This window comes from Salminus brasiliensis, chromosome 10 (genome assembly GCF_030463535.1).
Source record: "Salminus brasiliensis chromosome 10, fSalBra1.hap2, whole genome shotgun sequence".
Lineage (NCBI taxonomy): Eukaryota > Metazoa > Chordata > Actinopteri > Characiformes > Bryconidae > Salminus > Salminus brasiliensis.
In genome coordinates this window covers 36,869,814-36,892,391 of record NC_132887.1, presented here as the reverse complement: position 1 = coordinate 36,892,391, position 22,578 = coordinate 36,869,814, and the positions used below count along the sequence as shown (strand labels likewise).

The following is a 22,578-nucleotide window of genomic DNA, read 5'->3' as shown; positions in this document are numbered from 1 at the left end:
TAGATACATAGGTTGATGGATGGATAGATAGGTGGGTATGCAGGTGTTTATATAGATAGATACATAGCTGTGTAGTTATGTCCATAGGAAGGCAGGTAGGTGGTTAGAAGGGTGGATGGATATAGATAGACAGAATGTAAATAGATACATCGATATATAAGTATGTACATAGTTGACTGGGTGGCAGGACAGACAGGTGGAAATGCAGATGGGTCTATACATAGCTGTATAGGCAGATGAATAGAAAGGTATGGCAAAAGATGGATGGATATATAGACATGTAGCTTGGCATGTACATAGATAGGTAGGTAAGTAGATAACTAAATAGATAGTTAAGTAGATAGATTGGTATGTACATAGGTAGGCAGATGACAGATGGGTATGTACATAGGTAGGCAGATGACAGATGGGTAGGTATGTAGGTTAGTTAGATCTACACAGACAAAAAAGAGGGGGGGGCGGGGCGGGGCATACAGGGACTCGGCAGAGAGCTTGAGCTTGTAAGTTTAAAGCTTTTCAGGTTTCTCTTCCCTGACCAACACAGATACACTCCTCCTTTATCCCTTACCACCCCCCCCCCCCATTATTTCTCTCACTGCCTTGCTCTATGTGTTTTGTAATCCACTGACATTTACATAATCTGTGTATATTTGTGTGTGTGTGTGTGTGTGTGTAGGTGCTGGTGTCAGTTCAGTCACTGATCCTGGTGGCCGAGCCGTACTTTAATGAGCCAGGTTATGAGCGTTCGCGCGGCACACCCAGCGGCACCCAGAGCTCCAGGGAGTACGATGGAAACATCCGGCAAGCCACCGTCAAATGGGCCATGCTGGAGCAGATCCGCAACCCCTCTCCATGCTTTAAAGAGGTACACACACACACGCGTGCGCACACACCCCGGCACCACCTAACCAAGACATGTTTGGTGTTTGTGGTTTGCTTCCTTAGTTTCCTTCAGGAAATCTTCCATCTCTGTCCAGTTCATATTTCCTGGGATCATATTTGCAGATATAATGAGTCTTAGTTGGCACTTCTTCCCTCCTTCACTTTTTCTCACTTTCTCTCCTCCATTGTTTTTTTTTTTTTTTTTTTTTTTTTTTTGGTCTTTTTCCTCCTATTTCCCCTTGTCCTTGACACAACCCACACCATCAGATAACCATCACTCACCTCTCGAAAGAAGGAGTGCTCCGAGAGAGAGAGGAAAAAATAGCTAAGTATAGGGAGACAAGGTTGGAGAGCGTGGGGGAAACGGGGGAGATCAGCATGTTAGTGAGTGAGTAGGTACCATATTGAGTTATTGGCCAGCGGGATATGAATCAAGCGTTCACAGCATGAGCTAAGTAAGACTCCACGGGCGTCTGTATGTTTGTGTGTGTACGTGGTTATAAATGATTCATTGACAAGTGTTTTATGGTGCTGCAATGATTAGGCAGTATTGATTTTTCTTAGAGAAAGAGAAATCCATACTTCTCTTCCATATGATACAGATATTGAAACTTTTAGTAGCAGCTGATTAATTCAATATTTTCCGCGAGCCAGGCTATAATTCTTTTGGGTGTAATCGGCTTGGTTGCAGTACACTACAGGAAGTGTTGGAGGGCATATAGTTTCTGTTTACACAGTAAGAGAATACAAGAGAAGAGATTGTTGCACAGATGGCCGTTTTAATTATGGCAGCAAAGGGGTATTATTACTGTTTATTGTTTAGTCAGTTAATCAAACATTTTTGGAGCAGAATATAACACTAGTCTGAACTAAAGCTTCAGTAGAAATGGCTGTTGTTTGGTTAGATTAGTCAATTAATCGACTAATAGTTGAACAATTCTTGGTTTATAGAAATGATCATTCGGTGGACCTGGAGGTAGCACTAGTCTTAAATGAAGTTTCAGTGGAAACTGAACTGGGAAAAGCAGTTGTTTCTACAACCAGAAAAAAAAGGAACCAGTAATGTTTGATAAGGTTAGTCGATGAATCGACTAATAGTCAGTCAGTTAATTGAGTACATTTCCTGCAGCTGGTGTTAACACTTGAAGGACATTTCAGTGAAAACTGAAATGAGACAGTAAGTCGTGTCTGCGACTAGAAAACCAACCAGAATTATTTACTTAGAGTAGTCGATTAATCGACTAACAGTCAAAAGATTTGTTGATTATGGAAATTATTTTGTTACAGCAGGAGATAGCACTGGCCTTAATAAAAGCTTCAGTGGTAGCTGAAATGGGTGCTGGTTACTCATGTCTGCGAGCAGAAAACTAACCAGTAGTATTTAGTTAGATTAGTCGATTAATCGACTAATAGTCAATAGAGTTATCGATGTAAAAAAAAAAAAACATTCGTTGGATCAGGAGATAACACTAGTCTTAAATAAAGTTTTGTCTGATAAAGACAATCTTGTCTGCATCATGAAAAGACTCCAGGATTATTTGGATAGATTAGTCGATTAATCAACTAAAAGTTGATAATCAGTTGATGATATAAGTGAGTCTTGAAGGACGTTTTAGTGGAAACTTTGATGACAATGACAGTTGTGTCTGCAACCAGAAAAGCCATCAGTTATATGGTTAGATTAGTCGATTAATCGACTGATAGTCATTTGTTGCTGCAAGAAATAACACTAGTCTTTTAGTCTTTAAGTTTTAGTGGAAACTGAAATGAGAGACTCTCTGCAGCTACAACTGCAACCAGGATTATTTAGTCTGATTAGTCGATTAATCAGCTAACAGCTGATTAAACCAGTTATAAAAAACACCAGCCTTTATTCTTTAACTATTAGCCCACACGTATCTGCCTGGTTTACTGTGTTTCTATTAAGCCAATTCTGAGACGTTACTGCTAGAGCCCTTTCTAATCAGAGTTTAACGTACAGGTGGGGAAATACAGTTACAGGTGTATGTGGGAGCGTACAGATCGAATAAAATCTGTGTCTTTCCCAATCTGCGTTCCCTAATGATCTCTTATTAGCCTTGAGAAGAGATGGGCCATGAGGCTGGCCCCGTAGAGCTATGCATTTGCCCCCGCTGTCACTCGTTAATCACCCGCCGTATCCTTCCCTGCCACCTTCCCCAGTAGGCGCTCCCGACATGGGCACTCTTCCTCAGTGCCATCTCCTGAGGACGTGCGGCTAATAAGGATTCCTCACTGTCTGCATCAGGGCGCGCCATCAGAAGTGGATTGCGAATCCGCCTGGCACGTCGGATCCGTGCCAACGTAGGAGGACAGTAATAAGAGTGATATATTATCTTTGTGCCATCCAGAGGGCACATTAGATCTAGTGCTCTCACCGTTGCCATGCCAACCCCGGCCTCGGCCCTGAATAGCTAAACTCCGCTGCCATCGTGGGCTGACGAAGACAGCAGGGCTCACGGGCGTAATAAGGAGAATTAAAGGTACCGTAAGGAGTATTTTTAGCGTTCCGCTCATAAGCCCGACATTACCGACTGCCTGCTAGGGCGCGAACGGACTGACTGAGGCGGGGAGGGGAGCCGTCGGTGCGATCAGAAGTCAAGGAGCACTCTCCCTCGCTAAGAAAGTGCAGCAACCTATTTCAGATCCAGATGTTTATTGCAGGGCCGCTCAGGCTGCATCCATTATTGAAAACGAGTCTGCCGTGCAGCAGTTCAGAATCAGCTCCTGGGTGAATGATGAGCAGGCTGGAGGAATCTCTTCTGAAGTGAGCAAGTCAAAGGTGTTGCGGCCCCACCACAGTCTTCACAACATTTTATAAAATTGTAACTCTTTAAAAAAAAAAAAGTGAAACATTAAAATTTGGTTTAAAAACTTTTAGAAAAGTTACAAGACTTTTTTGTAATAAAATTTTGTTCCATCATTTTTCCGATCTATTTGGTACTGCCACCCGTTCATAGCTACCGGCGGGCCCCCCCGAGTGTTCGCCGCAGTCACTAGCATCCCGATCGTGCAGCTAGCCATGGGCAGCTGAGTCCCCGAAGGAGCACAATTAGCCTTGCGCTCTCCAGGGCAATGCTGACCCGCACTGTCGGCTGCTGGCCTGTGCATTAGTGCCAGGTATTTGCCGTTTGGAAAAAGAGGCGCTGGCACGTGTCAAAGGAGGCGTGTGTCGGCCCTCACCCTCCCGGTAACGGGAGCATTGCTTGTGGCTTGATGGCAAAGCGCCATGGCCCGGGATTCGAACTCGCACCTCTCAACTCGCAGGCCATAGTGGTCATAGCACATAAGACTGCTGAGCCGCTCTGAGCCCAGTCTGCAGTTCAGCCCATTTGCTGCCATTGACTGACACCCAGTAACTTGACTAAACTGCCTATAGAAATAAAGCCTAAAGGACCTCACACCTCACTTCAGGCAGCTTTATAGAAATCTGGGAGAGAAACATCAGATTAACCCAGTCTATGTGGATCTGGAACTACTGTGCTTTCCCCTTTGCGTTGCTTTAAGAGGAGAATAAGTGAGTGATGTTTAGAATGGCCGAGTATCGATCCCAGAATGGCATCTGCATTCAGGTGGTGTTCTCTCTGTGTTTAGCAGCTAAACGATAGAGGGAGAGGAACCTGCCGTGACGTCAGCTGGCAGCAGGGATATGGAACATAGGTTTTATCAGACACGAGCGCAGCGGAATTAGAAATAGCCTCTGCCTCACTTCGGTGTGCAAGCACACACACACAGACACACACATTGTTTATAATAAAGGGTTTCAGCCTGACACACCCACACAGATACTGACACCAGAAATGCAGTAGACAGCAGACCACAGAAGCACCCCGGATGCATCTATCTCTCTCATGCACACATGCGCAGAGTAATAAACAGCGAGTTATTGACGTCAGCACGGGGAGGGAAATGGCCCGTGCGTTTCTGAGCTGAGAAGGACACATCTTACCTTCTCGTTCTCTCTTTCTCTCTCACACACACACACATACACACAAATGACAATTCAATTAGGCTGGTATTTTGGCCCTTAGCCTTCACAAAGCAGCCATGTGACAGTCGTGCAGTTCCATGTGTTAGAAAATCACTCGTGTGTCTCTGGGATGTCAGGAACAGGGTTAATAGACAGTTAATGCTGTAATCTGGCTGTATGGGTTGAGTAGTAAGCTGTACAATCAATAGAGTAACTATGTGCATCATCAGGGGAACATGGACGTGTCCTTTTGCCAGCATACCCTTGGCCTTAACCTATTAACTTATTAAAAAACATACAGCAGGTAATGACTTAACCTAGATTGGAGTCACCACAAAGACTGTTCTTATTAATTGTAAGGTTTAAAAAAGCTCAATTCACAATTATATCAAAACATATAACAACATTTGGCCTTAAGAATTATTGGTTTTCTAAATTTTCTACTGCTGCCGTCAAGTCATTTTAAGAATCATATTTACCCATATGTCTAAATAGCCTATTATACCAGTGATGCTACTCACAGCTCTATTGATCAGATTTTCTTAGTAGAAATACATTCGCTCATAATAATATCAGATCTACAGATCTGTAAAGCCAAATAAAAATTCTAATGTGCAGTAATTATGCCTTGTACAAAGTCCAGGTCTGCATATATATATAAATGAATTCTGTTTAGTATCCAGGTCCCAGAGTAGTTTTGACTAATATGCACTCAAGATATGAGCAGTTTTGGATCTCTCAAATATAGTATAATATTTGACTTTTAAGAAGAAGAAAAAAATATATATATATATCTAAAAGGAGAATTTGTACTAGTCAGAATTACAGTGCAGATATCTGAAATGAAATTTCTACTTGTAAAAGTAATTGTACATTTATTATTATTTTTTATTTTACATTTGCTTATTAGTTTTACTAGTAAAAATATAATTATAAATAAGACGGAGTGAACATCTTTATAAATTAAGGGTAACATATGACTTGTCTGACATGCCACTTTAGCCAAAAATCACACCAGCAATACTAGTCCTAACTCATCATAACTGGAATTCAAATAACCTTATTTAAATAATAATTTCAGAGATCTATGAATTTTTTGTTAGTAATTACATCAGTTATACAGGTCTATAAAGCTGTTCTAAGTTCATATGTTACTGTCTTACCTGTAATTACATTTTTACTAGTAAAAACTCACATTTCAAAATGTTACACATTTCCACAATTACTTATTATTATTATTATTATTATTTTTTTTTTTAACTAGGTTGTAATTCCAGATCTACACTTTAAAGGTCCAGGTCCACATACCTATTAATGATCTGAACTATTAAAAATGTCTATTAAAATGTCAAATGTCACTTTTAATATATTATAACTAATAAAAATGATAAAAAAAAAATTTTACTGGGGAATATTCAGGTTGTTTTACTTGATTTACAAATTGGAGTTACAGCTTGTATCACTGGTGGGGTTTTAGGCTAAAACAGCTTGCTGTATGTAAAAGATTAGATCTGATGAGGCACATGTGATTTCAGCACCTTTAAAAGCAGCTTCTCTGGGGGTTTACAGACACCTGTGCAAATATGTGCAACATGTGTGAGACAGTTAAAGGCAATTAAAGTCTAAATGTTAAATGTTAAAGTCCCATACAGATGCACCTCCTTAATGCATCAGTGCTGGAATGTGGCCGTTTGGGTTTATTAATAATAAGCCCTTTTAATCAGTGGCTGCATCGTCAAGTCACCTAAGGAAGCATATAGAAAGCAGATGTTAAATAAATTATGTTTTTTGAGTAATGCATTGGCTCATATCTCCCATTTTTCTATCATGCTTCTTTCTTTCCGAAGTCCTCTTGCTCTGTTTGTGTGGGTATATGTGTTAAAGCTGTCAGCATCCTCTATAGCAAATGCTCAGCTACTAAAAGTGTGTTCGGCTGTTCAGTCTTAACCGTGCTCGGTTCACTCTGTACAAACTGATCAAACTCCAATGATGAGGAAGGAAAGATTGTAGTACATCTTACCTGACCCCCTGACCTACGTCTGTGTGAGAGTGAGAGAAAGAGAGATCCTGTGTGTTTCAGGTGGAAATAAAAAGCTCAAAAGGAGAAACTGAGAAATGAGAGGGAGAGAGAGACAGGTGAAGGAATATGACCTGGGCTTCGCTCTTCTGTCATCGTAGCCGTGCTCTCACGCGCCGTTCAGATCCCTGAGCCAGCAAGCATCGCACCCGGGTTTCCATAGCAACACTGGCGAGGCCATCGATCACCCATGCACACCCTCCTTATACCTACCCACCTCCCGGTGCAGCCGCCGCTGCTTGTATCCGTACGTTCGTGCGCGCTGTTATACGTTCTACATGTATCCGCGCATCGTTTCAGAATTATTAAAAGACAACTAGCTGGCTGTTCTGCTCGGCGCTTCAGCAGTGATGGGTCAGTAAAGGGGCTGTAGTGCCGTGAAGACGTCTGCTGGAGGAGAGCGAATGAATTTCACCATGTGAGGATGTTTCCCCAGCTGCTGCAGAGAGGAACCCCCCTGTAAAGACAGTAAGGCTGCGATAACTAAGCCTCTAGACCCCAACAGATTTCTGGAACACAGAGAGATTTCGGAGTGGGAGGATTATTAATCTGGGTTTTAAATAAAACAGTTATTATATGTTCACAAAAAAAAAAAGTTTTATTAGATTCATCAATCAAGGAGTCAAGACTGTGCTACCAGCGCCAGATACCACTCCCCAGCTAATTTTGCAAGCCTTCACGTTTCCCAGCTAAGAGATACTAGACGACTGAAGTTTCGTGAATAGGAGGCAGACGAGTACCAGGTTATTTATCCCGCTAAATGACGTGCAGTTTGACGAGGCCGAGTCATGCTCCTGTGTCGAATCTACGCCGAGGCGCTGATGAGCACCTAACCAGAAATGGTACGAAGCAGACCACAGCAGCTGTGATTTGGTCTGTGTGGTAGCATCGCCTTTCCGCCTTCGCCGTAGATCCACAGAGGCCATACGGACCCTCCTCTACTCCTCCTCTGAGGTCTTCTCTTTGTTTCTTTGCAGACTTTTTTAGTAAAGGAAACTACAGCAGTTTTGCTCCAACTCTTAACATTATCCGCTCAATTTCAGTCAGGTGGTTTGTAATAGACCGAGGGACCCCTTCTTCCTTTCCCCTCGCCAGGCTAGTGTTTTGGCTGCAGGCTGACGCAGACGCAACTAAGCGGCGGTGGTCTGTGAAAAATAGAAATTGGCCGCAAGTTATTTTGTTTGTTTGTTTTTTTTTTTCGATGTGTCTGTATGGCAGTGGTCTACACCAGCCCCCCTCGCGGTTTCCAGAGGTACAGCACATTTCCGGCCATATCGCTACGCTGACCGAGCTCACATACACGCTCTACTCCAGCAGTAAACACATCAATAAGCATAGGCTTTAATAAGTGCCCCTAACAAACTAAGTGACCTTTATGGAAATGAAGACCAGGGGCGAGAGAGGATGAGTACTGAACTCCGATCTCGCTCTCTTCTTCTTCTCCTGACCTCTCTCTCTCTCTCTCTCTCTCTCTCACTACACACACACATCAGAGAAGGTACTTAATCTCCCAACCACAGGGCAAAAGCTGAATCACCACTTTTCTTTATTTTCATCTCTCTCGATCTCGACCTCCGTTGTGTGATTTTTATTTTTATTATTTCTCTGAATTTCTTTCATTCCACCCCTCCCCCCCCCCAGGCCCCACCTCTCCCACCATCTTTTGATCCCTCTCTCCAAGCGTTTGCTGCAGATTCGGACAGCTTCCTCACCACAGGCACACACCCAGCCGGTCAGCGAACTGACACAACTGCCCTCCGAATGCTTTCTCAAAAGACAGCCGTCCATCAATCACACTCTGAGAATACCTGACGCAGGCATGCTGGGATGCACGCACTCGCTGGATACATGTGAAAAACTCGAAACATAAAAAAAAAAGCAAACTCTTTCCTACTACTGTAGGAAATGTCGTTCCACCTGAAATGATGCAGCAGCTACATTCGTGTAGCGCTAGTACGTGCCCGATACCGCAGCACTTGAGGTACAACGGAAATTCGTACAGGAAGGTATCCTCCATCTGATATGTGCTGTCCAACTCCGTCTGCACAGTCCATGCTGACTCCGTCTTCTCACCCATGACCTCACACCAAGCCGCCTTTCACTTTGGGTCAGTGGCGAGAATCTGCATCTCCTAGGTAATGCGAGGCGTTGGTTTGGTTCGGTTTGGTTTAGCAGCTCATGTTGTTTAGTGTTTAGTCATTTTGAGCGTAACTCATTCGAGATGTGCGAGACCCCCAGTCTTTTGGAGCCTGCTTTGACTGTAAAAGGTGTGTAGTCTACCCAAGCCTTAATGGGTTCACAATGAGCTGCAATAGAGACAGTGTTCTCAGGTGGAAGGAGAAATCTCAAGAAATGAACATCCACTGTGTTGTTTTTTTATTATTATTATTATTACTGCTGTGGTCGTAGCTGTGTTTTTTTTCGGGGGGGGATGGAGAGGTTGCAGCCTCCCCAAGTAATTATAACTCAGCCATTCACCTCCCCCAGTAATTATTTGGTAGTAAACATGACATGAAATATTGCTTTTACTGACGTCATAAATGCAGCTCTATTTAAATGTATCAGTATCAGCATCGTGAGGTTTACAGATTGCAGCAAAAGGAATGCTTTAAAGCAAATACATCTATTACTATGCTCCATATTTATGAAAAATATGACGTTCCCAAACAATAATGCTAAATTAGCGGCCATAAAACCTCTTACTGACTAAACTACTGACTAAATCCAGTGGTCTTCTGATTGAGCTGGACAAAAGAACTGAAATATAAAATGAGCCAAACCCCCTTTACAGACACCATTTCTGTATCATCCCTATTTTCAACCCCCGATTTTAGCCCTGATTCTCAGTCTGGCTGAGACTCTAGTGCTGTTTGGCTTTAGTCTGCAGATTTTTTCGACAGTTGAAAAGAGAATCGAGTGTGTGAAGGGCGTAGACTCGCCGTTTTTTTTTTTGTTTTTTTTTGTATACTGGTCAGCCGCTTGGTCTGAATGGGTCCCCTCAATAGCCTGGGCATAATTTTACATTCCGCCTTAAATTATGCATCATTTAAGCACCAATTAAGGTGGAACAGAAGTTCGTATAGGAAGCAATCGTCTGCCTTGTGCACCGGGGAACGTCCAATATGTGCTACTCCCCGCCAAACCATTGTGCATCCCAGCGTGGCACCCCTGGCTGCAGTGTATGACCCAAGGTCAGAAACACACTGGCTTATCATGCCAACTGTTCTGGTGTGACACAAACATGGACGTCTTTCGCTCGAGGTAGTGTGGTGTTCCACAGGGAAGGCAGTTGTTATTGCCCACTGTGCTACACCAGTGTTCTGGACGATGGTTTTGACTCTGCATCCCAGGACGTCGCATCTGAGACGAGACTTGTTTGAAGTGGCTGTTGTTAAAGTGCAGAACGTCAGCTTTAATTTGAGAGTGTGAACCGTGCAGGAATTCCAGGCCTTTTGTGAAACGTAGTAATTGGAGAATTGGCTGCTCAGTGGTTTCTTGGCCAGCTGTGCGCTGTTGCATCATTAGTTAATGCACAAGAGAGCGAACACAAGATTCTGGCTGTGGCATTTGCATCTGGGGCCTGTTGATGCTGTCTGTCAACATGAGGACGAAAGGCCCGTCGGTGCCAGCAGAGCAGGCTGTAATCAGAGTAAATCTCAATGTCCATGCATGCATCTGAAAACGCTGCTGTACCTGATACACCGGTACCAGTACCTCATTAACTACTAGACTGGGTCCAAATCACTGCTGTGCTGAGAATGGACCACCACCCAGCTAATATCTGGTCAGCTGCAAAGTATATATATATATATATATATATATTATATATAGACAAAAGTGTTGGGACACACACTTCACATCACACCAGTGTCCATTTAAACCCTATGGTGATCACTTGCCAGTGTGGCTGATGGATGGTCCGGTAACTAATGGGCTCTACAAGGCTCTTACAGGGAATAGACAAGCTCTGTTCTCTGTGTTCATGCACATATTATGTTATAAATTGTGTTATTAGAATTGTTCATTGGTTCATTGTTTGCAGGATTGAAATAGAACTGCTGAAACTGAAACACAGCCTGTCAGATAGTAGGAGAAATAAAGGATGCCGAACCTTAAATAAAGCATCCTTTTTTTTTTCCTCCCTGGTTTGCTAAGGGATCTGAATCTGTCTGAATCTGTCTTCTGGGCTCGTCAAACTGACCATCCGAGTCAATCACGAGCCTGAGACCGCAGAGCACCTATTTCACTTACTGAAATCGAATACTGGAGGCAAGAAGCGCCCAAAACAAGCTGGAACTGAAAATTGCTGCATTACAGGCCTGGCAGAGCATCACCAGGAAAGATACCCAGGGGGTCTGGATGCAGTCTGTGGGTCACAATTCAGACCATCATTAACTGCAGAGTATTTGAGGTTGTTTAAAAAATATATATTTGGTGGGGGGGAGGGTGTCTAAAAAGGGCTGGTTCTTATCTGGTTTACCCAGTTATAGGTATAGTATAGCTGACGTATGTACTTTATCCAAAACCAGGCGCCACGTTGAGCGTTACGAGATCTCACGTACATATCAGCCAGGGGGCGGTCTCCTCATCTATAACGTTATATACATGAGACTTCCAGGCCTTCCACCAATAGAACTACTGCTGAAGATGTGTGTCTGTGTTGCCTTCTGGCTCTGTACCGTTTTTGTTTTATCCACAAGCTCAACCTGCGTGTTTGCACTGCAGCTCTGCGTCCAGGTTAACAGTAACAGCAGCTGTAAACCTGTATTCCTCAGTTATGGTTAAACTGCGGTGAGTAATCCGCGGTTCACGTGGGTTCACATGTGTGAAGACGTCCCCAACTAGTCAACTGTGGAATGTGGCTGCTGGTTTTTAGCCGACGGACCCCTGCACCTGAGACGTTTTGCTCGGGTTATTATTGTGAATAATTAAGACGTCTCTATTAGGTTGGGACGTCCGCCTCCCCGCTAATGTACGGACTAATTTACACTAAGTGTTTAGTGTTCAGATGTTTTGATGGCTTGCGAGGGGGCGTGCACGCATGGTGATGTGTGTCCAGCGCACACGGTAAAGGTCATTTGTCAAGGCGTCTTAATCTGATTACACGGGTTGGTGTGTGTGCGATGTGTGTTCAGTGACTTTGTGATGTTTACACACTCGCTCGCCACGTCCCCATGTGATGGATGCTCATGCCAAATACCAAAAGTCACACACACACACACAATGAGACGCTGAAGGGTTATTCTCCCTGCGCCCTCGTCTCTCTCTCTCTCTCTGTTTATCCCCCCCCCCCTTCTCTCTTTCCCTTCTCTGCATTAACATCTCCTCCCCACCTAATGAAGGACTCTCAGTATGATGTCCGGTCGTTTGACCTTCTCCTGTCCCTCTCTCACAGTCGGCCGCAGCTGCAGTAAATAAGGCAAGCTAACATTCGGTCAGTGCTAAACGTGTCCGTGTTGGCCTTATTGGACTTGGGGTCTGTTTTTCACCCATCCTCATGCTCCTGCCCGAGCATTTCCCACTGCTTCCCTGATCCAAGCGCGAAGCTTAGGGCTCAGAGAATAGCCTAGAACCCCTAAAGCCAGTCGCAGGCCTGGGCTAAATCCTCAGTCACTGTCAAAGTAAATGTCATCCAGCAGGCCAAAACAAAGGCTTTTATTGGCTGTATTCAGCTGTGGATTTGGCTGTACCTTTTGTTTGTGCATGTTCTTGCTATGATTTTAGCCTCTGTTGGTATTTTAAAGCAATAGGTTGGCGTGTAAAGTCCAAAATGTTTGTCTGGAGTCTTGAACTGGAGCTACGAAGATTTGTAGTTTGAGTCAGGTAATCTTTTTTTTTTGTTTTTTTCTTTGTATTTTATTGACTAATTTCCTCTATTTGTGCATGTTTGTTGCACTAAATGGTTTCATACCCTCATACTAAAAGTAACATTGCCTAGGCCCTGAAGCAGCAAAGCATTACCCAAACCATCACACTACCACCACCATGTTTGACAGGTTGTATGATATATTCTTATTGTGAAAGGCCGTGTTAGCTTTACATCACATGTAATGAATGAAAACAGACCGTTGTTGTATTGTGACCGCAGAGGTACGGATTACGGATTGTTTAATAAATAAATAAAAAGTTAATCATGCTAAAAAAAGTTAAACCACGGGAACTGCTTTCTACTGTATTTTGCAGAAACCGTGCTATGAGGATTTGATTGCATTCAGCGTTGAATAATCTCCACCCCCTTTCGTCCCCACCTGCAAAAGTATTGGATGAAGCAAAATCCAAAAAGCTATTTAATTGATTCTTAGATTCAGCAGGGGTGGCAGAATTCAAGCTTGGCTGTCTAGTTTGATTGATTGATTGATTGATTGTATTAAAAAGGAAGAGAAAAGGGAAGTTCACCACATTCTCTTGTTCTTACAGTCGCGCAGTGTCAGAAAGCTGGTAATCATAGCTTTTTAAGACTGTTTAACAACTCTGTGAGGTTTAAGATGTGCCCAGAGGACGAGGCAGGGTTCTGTTCTGCTGATCAGTGATTTGAGCAACCCAGATAACCCACACACTCTCCTGCCTACGCATAGTCCCAGCCACCTTGCCCGAGACGAGTGGTTGGAGGCAGAGTTGTGACTAGGTTACATCATGGTGTTGTAGGCAGTGCGAGATGAAATAATCGACCTGTAGCAGAGCGCCTCTAAACATTGCTGAGAGGTCGATTGTCTTTTGTTGTCTTTCGTGGATGTGCTTTATCAGCCTGAGGATTACTATAAAATTCCAGCTAATGAGTCAGGAGCTGCAGGTTCTGCTCATTATGTATTAAATAAATATGAATTAAGATGTAATAAAATATATTTTGTACTAAATTTACTTAAATCTGCACTTCAGAGTTCCATCATATCCACAGCAGAGTTCCGTCTCGACCCATGAACGAGCACAGCTGGACCTGACTGCCTCCTTCGGCTTCACCCTCAGCTTGGGCAGAATATAAAGAGCACATGGATTTTTATTTGGTGCTTGGACCCTGATATATTGCAGATGGCAATCATCGGGCTCCAAGCACTGAGTGCCATAATGGAGCCAGTAGAGCACAAGTGTTGGGTAGTGATACACAGTATACTTTTATTATTGTATCGTGGATATCAGCAGTACTTAAAGGACGCCGACCAACCACACATTTTTTTATATGTAATTGATCTGGTTTGTTTGGAGGAAGTGCAGCAGATTTTCAATAGAAATCACTGTATGAACTAAAGGGTAGTATCTACATAGCATCATGCATGCATTTTGTCTACATGTTTAAAATATTGTGTGATATGCCTTTAAATATCATGATACAGTATTTTTTTTAACATCTCGCTCACTACCACCACCATGTTTGACAGTTAGTTTGATATTCTTATGGTGAAAGCAAGTGTTGGCTTGCTTTCCCCCCCCCACCCAATCTATATTTTTTAATCTTCAGATATCGTGCTGGTTGTCAGGACCTTTTAGGCTACCTAACGTTGCTGGAGGTTCTATTAAACAGAGCCGGCAAGTGAGGAAGGAGGTACTTGGTTACTAGCAAGTCAAGTATGAGTGAACCATAAAGAATAAAATAACTAAAGGTTCTGAAAGCAGCGAAAAATCCAGACATAACTTTTCACATTAGACAGATACACACCAGGAGTGACACTTTATTTACTTATTTATTTATTTATTTATTTATTTATTTATTTATTTCCCCTCCAAATTCCGCCATGTTGTTTTTACTGCCAATCAAGCGAACAAACAGTGAGGAGATCAAAAGTTCAGAAAGTCCGAAAAGATATTCTTAGCTCGTCACAAGCCAGGCAAGCTAACACTGGGTAGTCTGCTTTGCTTTTGGGGAAGCGGAGAGTGGCTGCGTTGGAGTAGATGAATGAAACTTCCTTTCCAGACTGCTTTCTTTGATTTAGTAGCTGCTGGATCCACATGCTAGTCAGCTGTGCTGAGTTAAGAGTCAGGCCAGAAGTTACAGGTCAGGCAAAAAAAAAAAAAAGGCTCTGTATTGATGAATGGATGGTTTGAAGTTCTGCTCTTCAGCGTTTTCTGAATGCAGTGTTTTTAACTGTTCTACCACTTCAGCTGCTCTCCCAGGCGGAGGCTGCAAGATCAGTTACTCATACTGAAAACGGAGACTTGCGTCATATACGTCCTCAGACATATTAGATGTGCTGAATGGGTCAGCAGGTTTAGTCCAGTTTAGTTGGAAGGGATCCTCTAAGAGGTACTCATAGTGTATGTTCATAGTGTATGGCATGGGGAAGACCGGTACCTGTTATATAGGGTTATCAGTAAAGACTTCTCTGACCACACAATCTTGTGATTGTCCTTGTTACAGCTGGATCCAGCATGTTTTTTTTATTACACTACTGACCCCCATTCTTACTTTAATGGAACCAGTTGATTGGCTGTGAAGGTGTTAGGAACGCATTAAAATGATGGTCTTTATGGCTTGGCGGTCACAAGTTCGAATCCCGAGCCGTGTCGCTTTGCTATCAGCAGCCGGAGCCTGAGGGTGCTAGCCGTGCTCTCTCCAGATGGCTAGATGGCAGTGTTGGCCGGCACAGCCGTCTGTTAGCTGAGGACCTGTAAAAGAGGCGGTGGCTGGCTTTGCATGTATTGTTGGAGACGTGTGTTAATTCCTCACCCTCTTAGCGTCTTGGAGCATTGCTAGTGCTAGGGGGAGCTACGAACGGACTGCATTGCAGCGGTCAGAGCAGGTGCTCCTACCCACGTCCTTTCTTTTAGAAGGTTCTCCATGTAAGCAGTATAAGCTCAGGTGTGAATGAGTGTTTTTCTGACTCTGTCTGTTCTTGTTTCTGTGCAGGTGATCCATAAGCACTTCTACCTGAAGCGAGCAGAGATCATGGCTCAGTGTGAGGAGTGGATCTCTGACATTCAGCAGTACAGCAGCGACAAGAGAGTGGGACGCACCATGTCTCACCATGCGGCAGCACTCAAGGTAGCACGCAACCACACAAACGCTACGGTTACTAAAGCATGCTGGGTATCTGAAGCGTGTTTGTTGTTTACTTCTGCACCGGAGCAATGAGGCTAATGTAGCTAGGGTAGTAATGGAAGCCAGTACCCCACCTGTTAGACACTGTCCCTACCCCTTCCCCAGATGTCTCAACAGTGTTACCACCCTGTGTTACATTCCCACACGTCCCTCTTCTCTGTTTACTCAAATGGACAAAAGTATTGGGACGCCTGCTCTTTCATTGTCTTTAACGCAATCAAGGGTATTGAAGAGGTTCTTCTGCTTTTGTTGGAGTAACTGTCTCCGCTGTAAAGGGAAGAAGGCGGCTTTCTACTAGATTTTGGATGAGCATTGCTGTGAGGATCTGATTGCATTCAGTCATGATCAACACCCAACCTCTTTCCCAACTCCCCCAACTTATCCCAAAAGTGCTGGATAGAGGACCATTGTTGCAGTGTTTTTAACTGTTCTACCACTTCAGCTGCTCTCCCAGGCGGAGGCTGCAAGATCAGTTACTCATACTGAAAACGGAGACTTGCGTCATATACGTCCTCAGACATATTAGATGTGCTGAATGGGTCAGCAGGTTTAGTCCAGTTTAGTTGGAAGGGATCCTCTAAGAGGTACTCATAGTGTATGTTCATAGTGTATGGCATGGGGAAGACCGGTACCTGTTATATAGGGTTATCAGTAAAGACTTCTCTGACCACACAATCTTGTGATTGTCCTTGTTACAGCTGGATCCAGCATGTTTTTTTTATTACACTACTGACCCCCATTCTTACTTTAATGGAACCATGATTGCATTCAGTCATGATCAACACCCAACCTCTTTCCCAACTCCCCCAACTTATCCCAAAAGTGCTGGATAGAGGACCATCCGTCATTCCACTGCTCCACAGCTTAATGCTGCTGGGGGGCGTTATACCCCTCTAGCCCTCGCCAGACAGCCGACACGCTCGGGAGGAAATCGCTGGGTCCCCAGTGTCACCGCTCCAGCTAAAAAGCCAGCCAACATCACTTTTAGAGTGATGAGGGTGGGAGAGCGTCATCTACCCACCCGGAAAGAGCATGGGCTGTTGTGATCTAATGCCGCTGAGAGCAAAGCAGCATGGCTCAGGATTGGTCAGGAACTCTCCACCCCCTGGCCATAGTGGCAGCACATTAGACCGCTGAGACATGCCATCTCCTTTAGTCCACTGTTATAGAATTAAAACCAAAGAAGCCAATGCAGTGTAAATGGATTTTTTACGGAAGTGTCTTGTTAAGCAAGTCTAATCTGTGTGCGTTTGTGTGTTTGTGCAGAGGCACACGGCCCAGCTGAGGGAGGAGCTGCTGAAGCTGCCCTGTCCAGAAGGCCTGGAGCCGGACGGGGAGGAGTTTTCAGAGAAGAGCGCCGCCCTCCTGGTGAAGGAGCTGCCCGAGCAGGAGGCGGAGAAGCAGAGCGACAGTTCTGACGCCCACTGCAGCGACGGACAGCTATGAGCCTCCGCCGGCTGCAAAAAAAAAAATCCCTGCCCTAGTCATGCCTCTGTACGACTATCTGCTCACATGGAATGGACTGGACGGCTGCAGCGACGCGGCCGCCGCTTTGTCAATATTTGTATGTAATAAAAAAAACAAAAGACGGAATTATGTAATAGCCAGAAGAAAAAAAAAACAAACACCACACATAAAAAAACGAAACCTGAAAAAAACAAAAGAGGAGAAACCCCGGAACTGTGCGATGCCCTTCGGAGAAAAAGAAAAGCGTGGACAGAAAACACACGACGATCTTTTATTTACCTGTAAAAGAGTGTAAACCTTTTGTGCTTTTTTCCCAATTGTGAAATAACCACTGATTGCTATGTTATTAAACTTGTTTATGTATACATAATTACAGAGAAAATCACAGTATATATGAGGGAGCTGCCTTTAGAGAAGAATGTTTACTGAATGTTTTTCCCTTTTTTGTTTTTCTTTATCTTTTTTTTTTTTCTTTCTCTCGACTGTTGGCGCAAAGGAACAGTTGTAACGAAGAATATATTGGTCGTCCTTTAAGGAAACTATTTAAGAGCAAACCCACACACACACACCCAAACACACACACACAAACACACACGTGTATACTCCCTGAACTCGAGGAAGCCTCCGGTTATCCGATGATATTTGCTTCTTTGATTTCTACGAAACTCCTGTAAACTTCAATAAAGGCTGCAATGGAGATTCTTAACCGCCATGGTTCCTGGATGCTGGTGTACAGGCTTGCCGAAACCTTTGTTTTTTGTTTTTTTGGGCCTCTTCACTAATTTTTAAATGCAAGTTTAATAAACGCGACCTGTTTTACTTTGCTCAGATACGGAAATGAATGTGTTTCTGGGGGAGAAACGGTGTGAAGCGGTGCGATCGGTCCGTCAATGGGCCGTGTGAACGTGTGCGAGTGTGTACGTACGTGTGCGGGAAACCTGCTTCACGACCCTTTTTGTTTGTCGCCCGCGTCCTCTCTTCTTTTCCTCTCGCCCGCTGTTTGTCTCTCGCTCTTTTAATAATGATTACCCATTAATATTAATGAAGCTCTGTACTAATCGTCAAATAATTACATCCTCCCCCCAACCCCACCCCCCTTCCTCTGAAAAAGTCATTATTTCTGCTCTTGTAAAGACGTTAACGTTGTGAAGAAGAGAAATGCAAATGACTTTACCGTCTTTACTGGACTGAGCTTGTTCTGGTTGATGCAGAACGTGACTCAGGATAACAGGATCACGTCCTTATTCCTCATAAAGATCACCTCTCTGAGATGACGTCCCTCTGGATGGGAATAGAGATGTTCCAGTAGTGAGCGCCTGATCATCACCACCTTCATCCCCACCTGTCTTATAAGATCTGATTTATATCATTAATCATTTCTTTTATTTTTAGTTTCTTTTCTGCAGTTTCCATGGTATCAGCCCAACTCCATATTGTTCTGATTGTGAGATTCGGGTTGATCGGATAAGCAGTTTCCACATAGTGACAGAATTTCTACAGACGTTTTGTCCCATAGAAATAAACGGGGTCCGAAAAAGTGAACACCCTTCATACTAGTAAGACCCCACCAACCACATGTGGTTCCACAGAAACCACTTGCAACCACCTAGGATACCCTAGCAACCACCAAACAACCCTTGTGACCATGTCTAGATCTGTTCCGATTTTTCCACAGCATTCCAACTCTGGATTGATCTGATTGGGCAGTTCAGGCTTGAAAACATTGGACATGTAGTTTTCAGAGATTTGTACACATTTAGGAATGACTTAGCAACATCATAGCAACCACCAACAAAAAAAAGTTACTTCTGTGTACCACGTAGAAACAGCCTAGCAACCGTGTCAAAGTGGGAACCATTTTCCTAGTAGTTCTATCTGTAGCTACATCTCTCTCTCTCTCTCTCTCTCTCTTTTCTGATTTTTTGTTTTGTTAGGGTCGCTCCATTGACGACCTCTCTGTTCCAGCAGATGTTGAAGTTGATGTGTTTGATGGAACGGCTGCTGCTTGTTATTGCTTATTCATCAGCCTCTTCACTGTAGTGGAGAAATGCTTTATTAATAGTGTGCTCTATTTCAGGCCTCCAATCTCCAGTCATTCCCAGTGTATTCCACAAGGTCTCGCCTGCTGCTGGTAGTTTGTATTGTGACCCTTCAGAAAACGAATGCGTCTCCATATTTTTTTTCTCTCTACATTATTTATTCACACTCTGACCGTCCTGTTTGTTAAAGGGTGGAAATGCAAATTTAAAAGGATAGGAAATGAATTTTGTTGCTTTTTGCTTTGTGAAATTGGCTTTTTAACAAGGTTTGTTTTGGACGGCGACGATTTTAGGGGTTAAAAGCGTCCAGGAAAACTGTACTTTGGCTAAAGTGTTAAAACACAGGGTTTCACTCATTTAAAAGTGGAGGTACGGATCCAGAAAGTGTTCAATCAGATGCCAAATTTGGGCACCCCTGGTTAAATTACGTGCCTAGTGGATTTTCTAATTAACAAATCATCTACATGATTAATTTAAATTCAATAATTTATTTAATTTCAGTTTAATACATTTAATGTTTGTTTCTGCAAATAAACAGAAATACTCTAAAAATGCCAGATTTTATAATTACATTACCTGTAGAGGATTTATTTATGTGACCCATGGTGTTCAAACTTTTGCATAAGACTGTACTAGTGACCATGAAAAGGAGTCATACAATATGACAACTGACTTTTGGGAGACTCCTCCTCTTCCTCCTCCTCCTCTTCTTGCTCCTCAGCTATGTATATATCCTCCACTCCTCCTTGTCTCCTCCCTTCTCCTCTAATGTCCTCCTCAGCTATAGGGTGAGAGCCCAGCTTCATTCACCCACCTGGAAGCCACCCTGAACCCCAGCCGGAAGCCTCCAGAGTACGCCTCCTGGTCCCAGCTTCCTCAGGTGTGGTCTATACTAGCAAAATGGCTTGTGGAAGGTTCGGTTCAGGTTCTCATAACTTTTCCATCTAAATAAGTAAAAATGATGAAGGGTGGCCAAAAGTTTGTGGACACCCCTTCTAATTGTTGTTTGTGTGTCAGCCACAACTGATAACTGTGTAAAATCAAGCCCACAGCCAGACTGAAGACCCGCCTCTTCTGAGAGTACTTGGGTAAAGTGTATGTAGAGTATTATGGTCTCCATAATGACTTCTGGATTTAGTTGTATCTAAGCCTAAAGGGATCTTTTAGATTCTAGTCGATACAAACTAGCTAAGGGTATTTCCTGAGTGAACAGTGAGGCACCTCTGTAAGTCGCTTTGGAGAAGAGCGTCTGGGTGTCTGCAAACATTTGGACATATAGTGTGTGTGTGTGTGTGGTAAAGATAACCAAAAGCATATTTAACCTGAAATCTGTTGGTTTGTGCCCCGTTCTTTTCAGTCTCCACGCAGCCACTGGCCTGAAAGGGTTAAATCTGCCACTACGCCCCCCCCACCCCCCCCCCCCCAATCCCACCACTGGGCCACACATTATAACCAGGTGCCTGGAGAGAATGTTAATGGCTCTGCTTTGACACGTAGCGAAATGAGCAGCGCTAAATGAACCCCCCCCCCAATATTAAACTGCCCCTCAATACACACACAGTGTAGCTACACCACTGTCCCCCGTGTCCACTTACTGCTGCTGATGTTGCAGCCGTGCACGCTCCCATTCGCCAGGTGAAGAAAGGACCCTCGCTCATACGTCTGCTCTCCCAAAACATTCCCACCGAAATCCGGCAGGACCTGAAACTGACCATGATAACACAGCAGCAGGCCTTCCTCCCACTGCTTTCCCCCCATTCCCATTTAGCCTCTACATGACCTCTATATGTTGTTGTTGTTGTTTTTTAAGCAGTGATATTTATTTGCAGTTAACAATTTTGAATGCATAAACCTCTGCTCGCGTCCCTGTGCAATTAACCGGAGTAAATAAATAAATAAGGCAAAAATAAATAAACTGGTGTCGGGGAAATAAAATTACACACCGGCGCCTGCGGTGCATGATAAACTAATATCCCTCGCTCTTCCACAGCCTCATGGACTGCATTTCCTATATGTGTGTGTGTGGTAAGCTCCACAGGCACCAAACGTCCTGAGACGGTTGAGAAGAAAAAGTGGCCAAAAGTTTGTGACACCCCTTCTAATGGTTGAGTTCATGTGTGTCAGCCACAAAGTTAACTGTGTAAAATCAAGCCCACAGCCTTGCAAAGACTCCGTAGATTATAGATAGAACAGGTAGAATGTGTGCTAGTGAAGAAGCACGATCATAGGGTGCTACCTTTGTTTAAACTACTTAGGGCGCGTCCCAATTGTGCACTAATTACCAATTACTAGTATGTAGTATAGATAGAAGTGTCCAAGCTAAAGACAGTGCGAAGCAGAAAGGGAGGAGCTATACTCATATCTGAAACAATTAGGAGGCAAAATGGTAGATAGCGATGAAAATGCAACAGCAGCGGTGGCAGGAGAACTTGCAGTAACGTATGCTGGCATAGCAACGCTTCGCCACTTCCTGTTAGTAAACAAACGGGTTAGTGTGTTAATATTTGGTGTACTGACCTGCCAAACTCTCTCTAGTATGGTTAGTGTTGATGTGTAGTACACAATTGGGACGCAGCCTTAGTGAAATGTTTACTCTGCTAGAGCTGCCCCAGTCAACCATAAGTGATATTACTGTGAAGTTTGGTGGAGGAGGAATGGGCTGACATTGAGGGTTTTTTTTAGGAGTTTGGGCCTGGGCCCTTAGTTACAGTGAAAGATGATGCTAATGCTAATAACAGCACACACAGACAGTTTAAACAGGCACTGTATATCAGTGGCCTTCAGCCCTTCTCTATGAGATCTACCTACCTGCAGGTGGGTGAGGGTTTGATCCAAAGACTGTGGGAACGTAGATCTCCAGAAACTGCTTTGGAGTTTTATGCTACCCCAACGCCGTGGGCAAGATCAGTTCCAGCATGAGTGTGCGTCTTAGAAGAAACATGACGGCCCAGTGTGCACATGCTTTTAGCACACGTCTGTGCACACGTTTGTGGAAGTTCGGGTTAGGCTTGGGTCATGTCTAGCGCAGCGGCGGCTGTAAAATGGAAGTACTTTATGAAGATAGCTATACTTGCATGCTTGTGTTTGTGGTGTC

The 22,578-nt window shown here is 43.8% G+C and overlaps 1 protein-coding gene across 6 annotated transcripts in view; it reads left to right on the top strand.

The window, feature by feature from the left end:
* The window catches only part of birc6 (baculoviral IAP repeat containing 6), a 140,309-nt gene extending 122,036 nt beyond the window's left edge, over positions 1-18,273 (top strand). For all 6 annotated transcript variants that reach the window (XM_072689990.1, XM_072689986.1, XM_072689987.1 and 3 more), the window contains exons 73-75: positions 677-865; positions 15,787-15,921; positions 17,245-18,273. In XM_072689990.1, coding sequence (XP_072546091.1) covers positions 677-865; positions 15,787-15,921; positions 17,245-17,424 — 504 coding nt within the window. In that variant the 3' untranslated portion in view covers positions 17,425-18,273. The remainder of the gene's footprint in view (positions 1-676; positions 866-15,786; positions 15,922-17,244) is intronic.
* Positions 18,274-22,578: the final 4,305 nt, after the last annotated feature.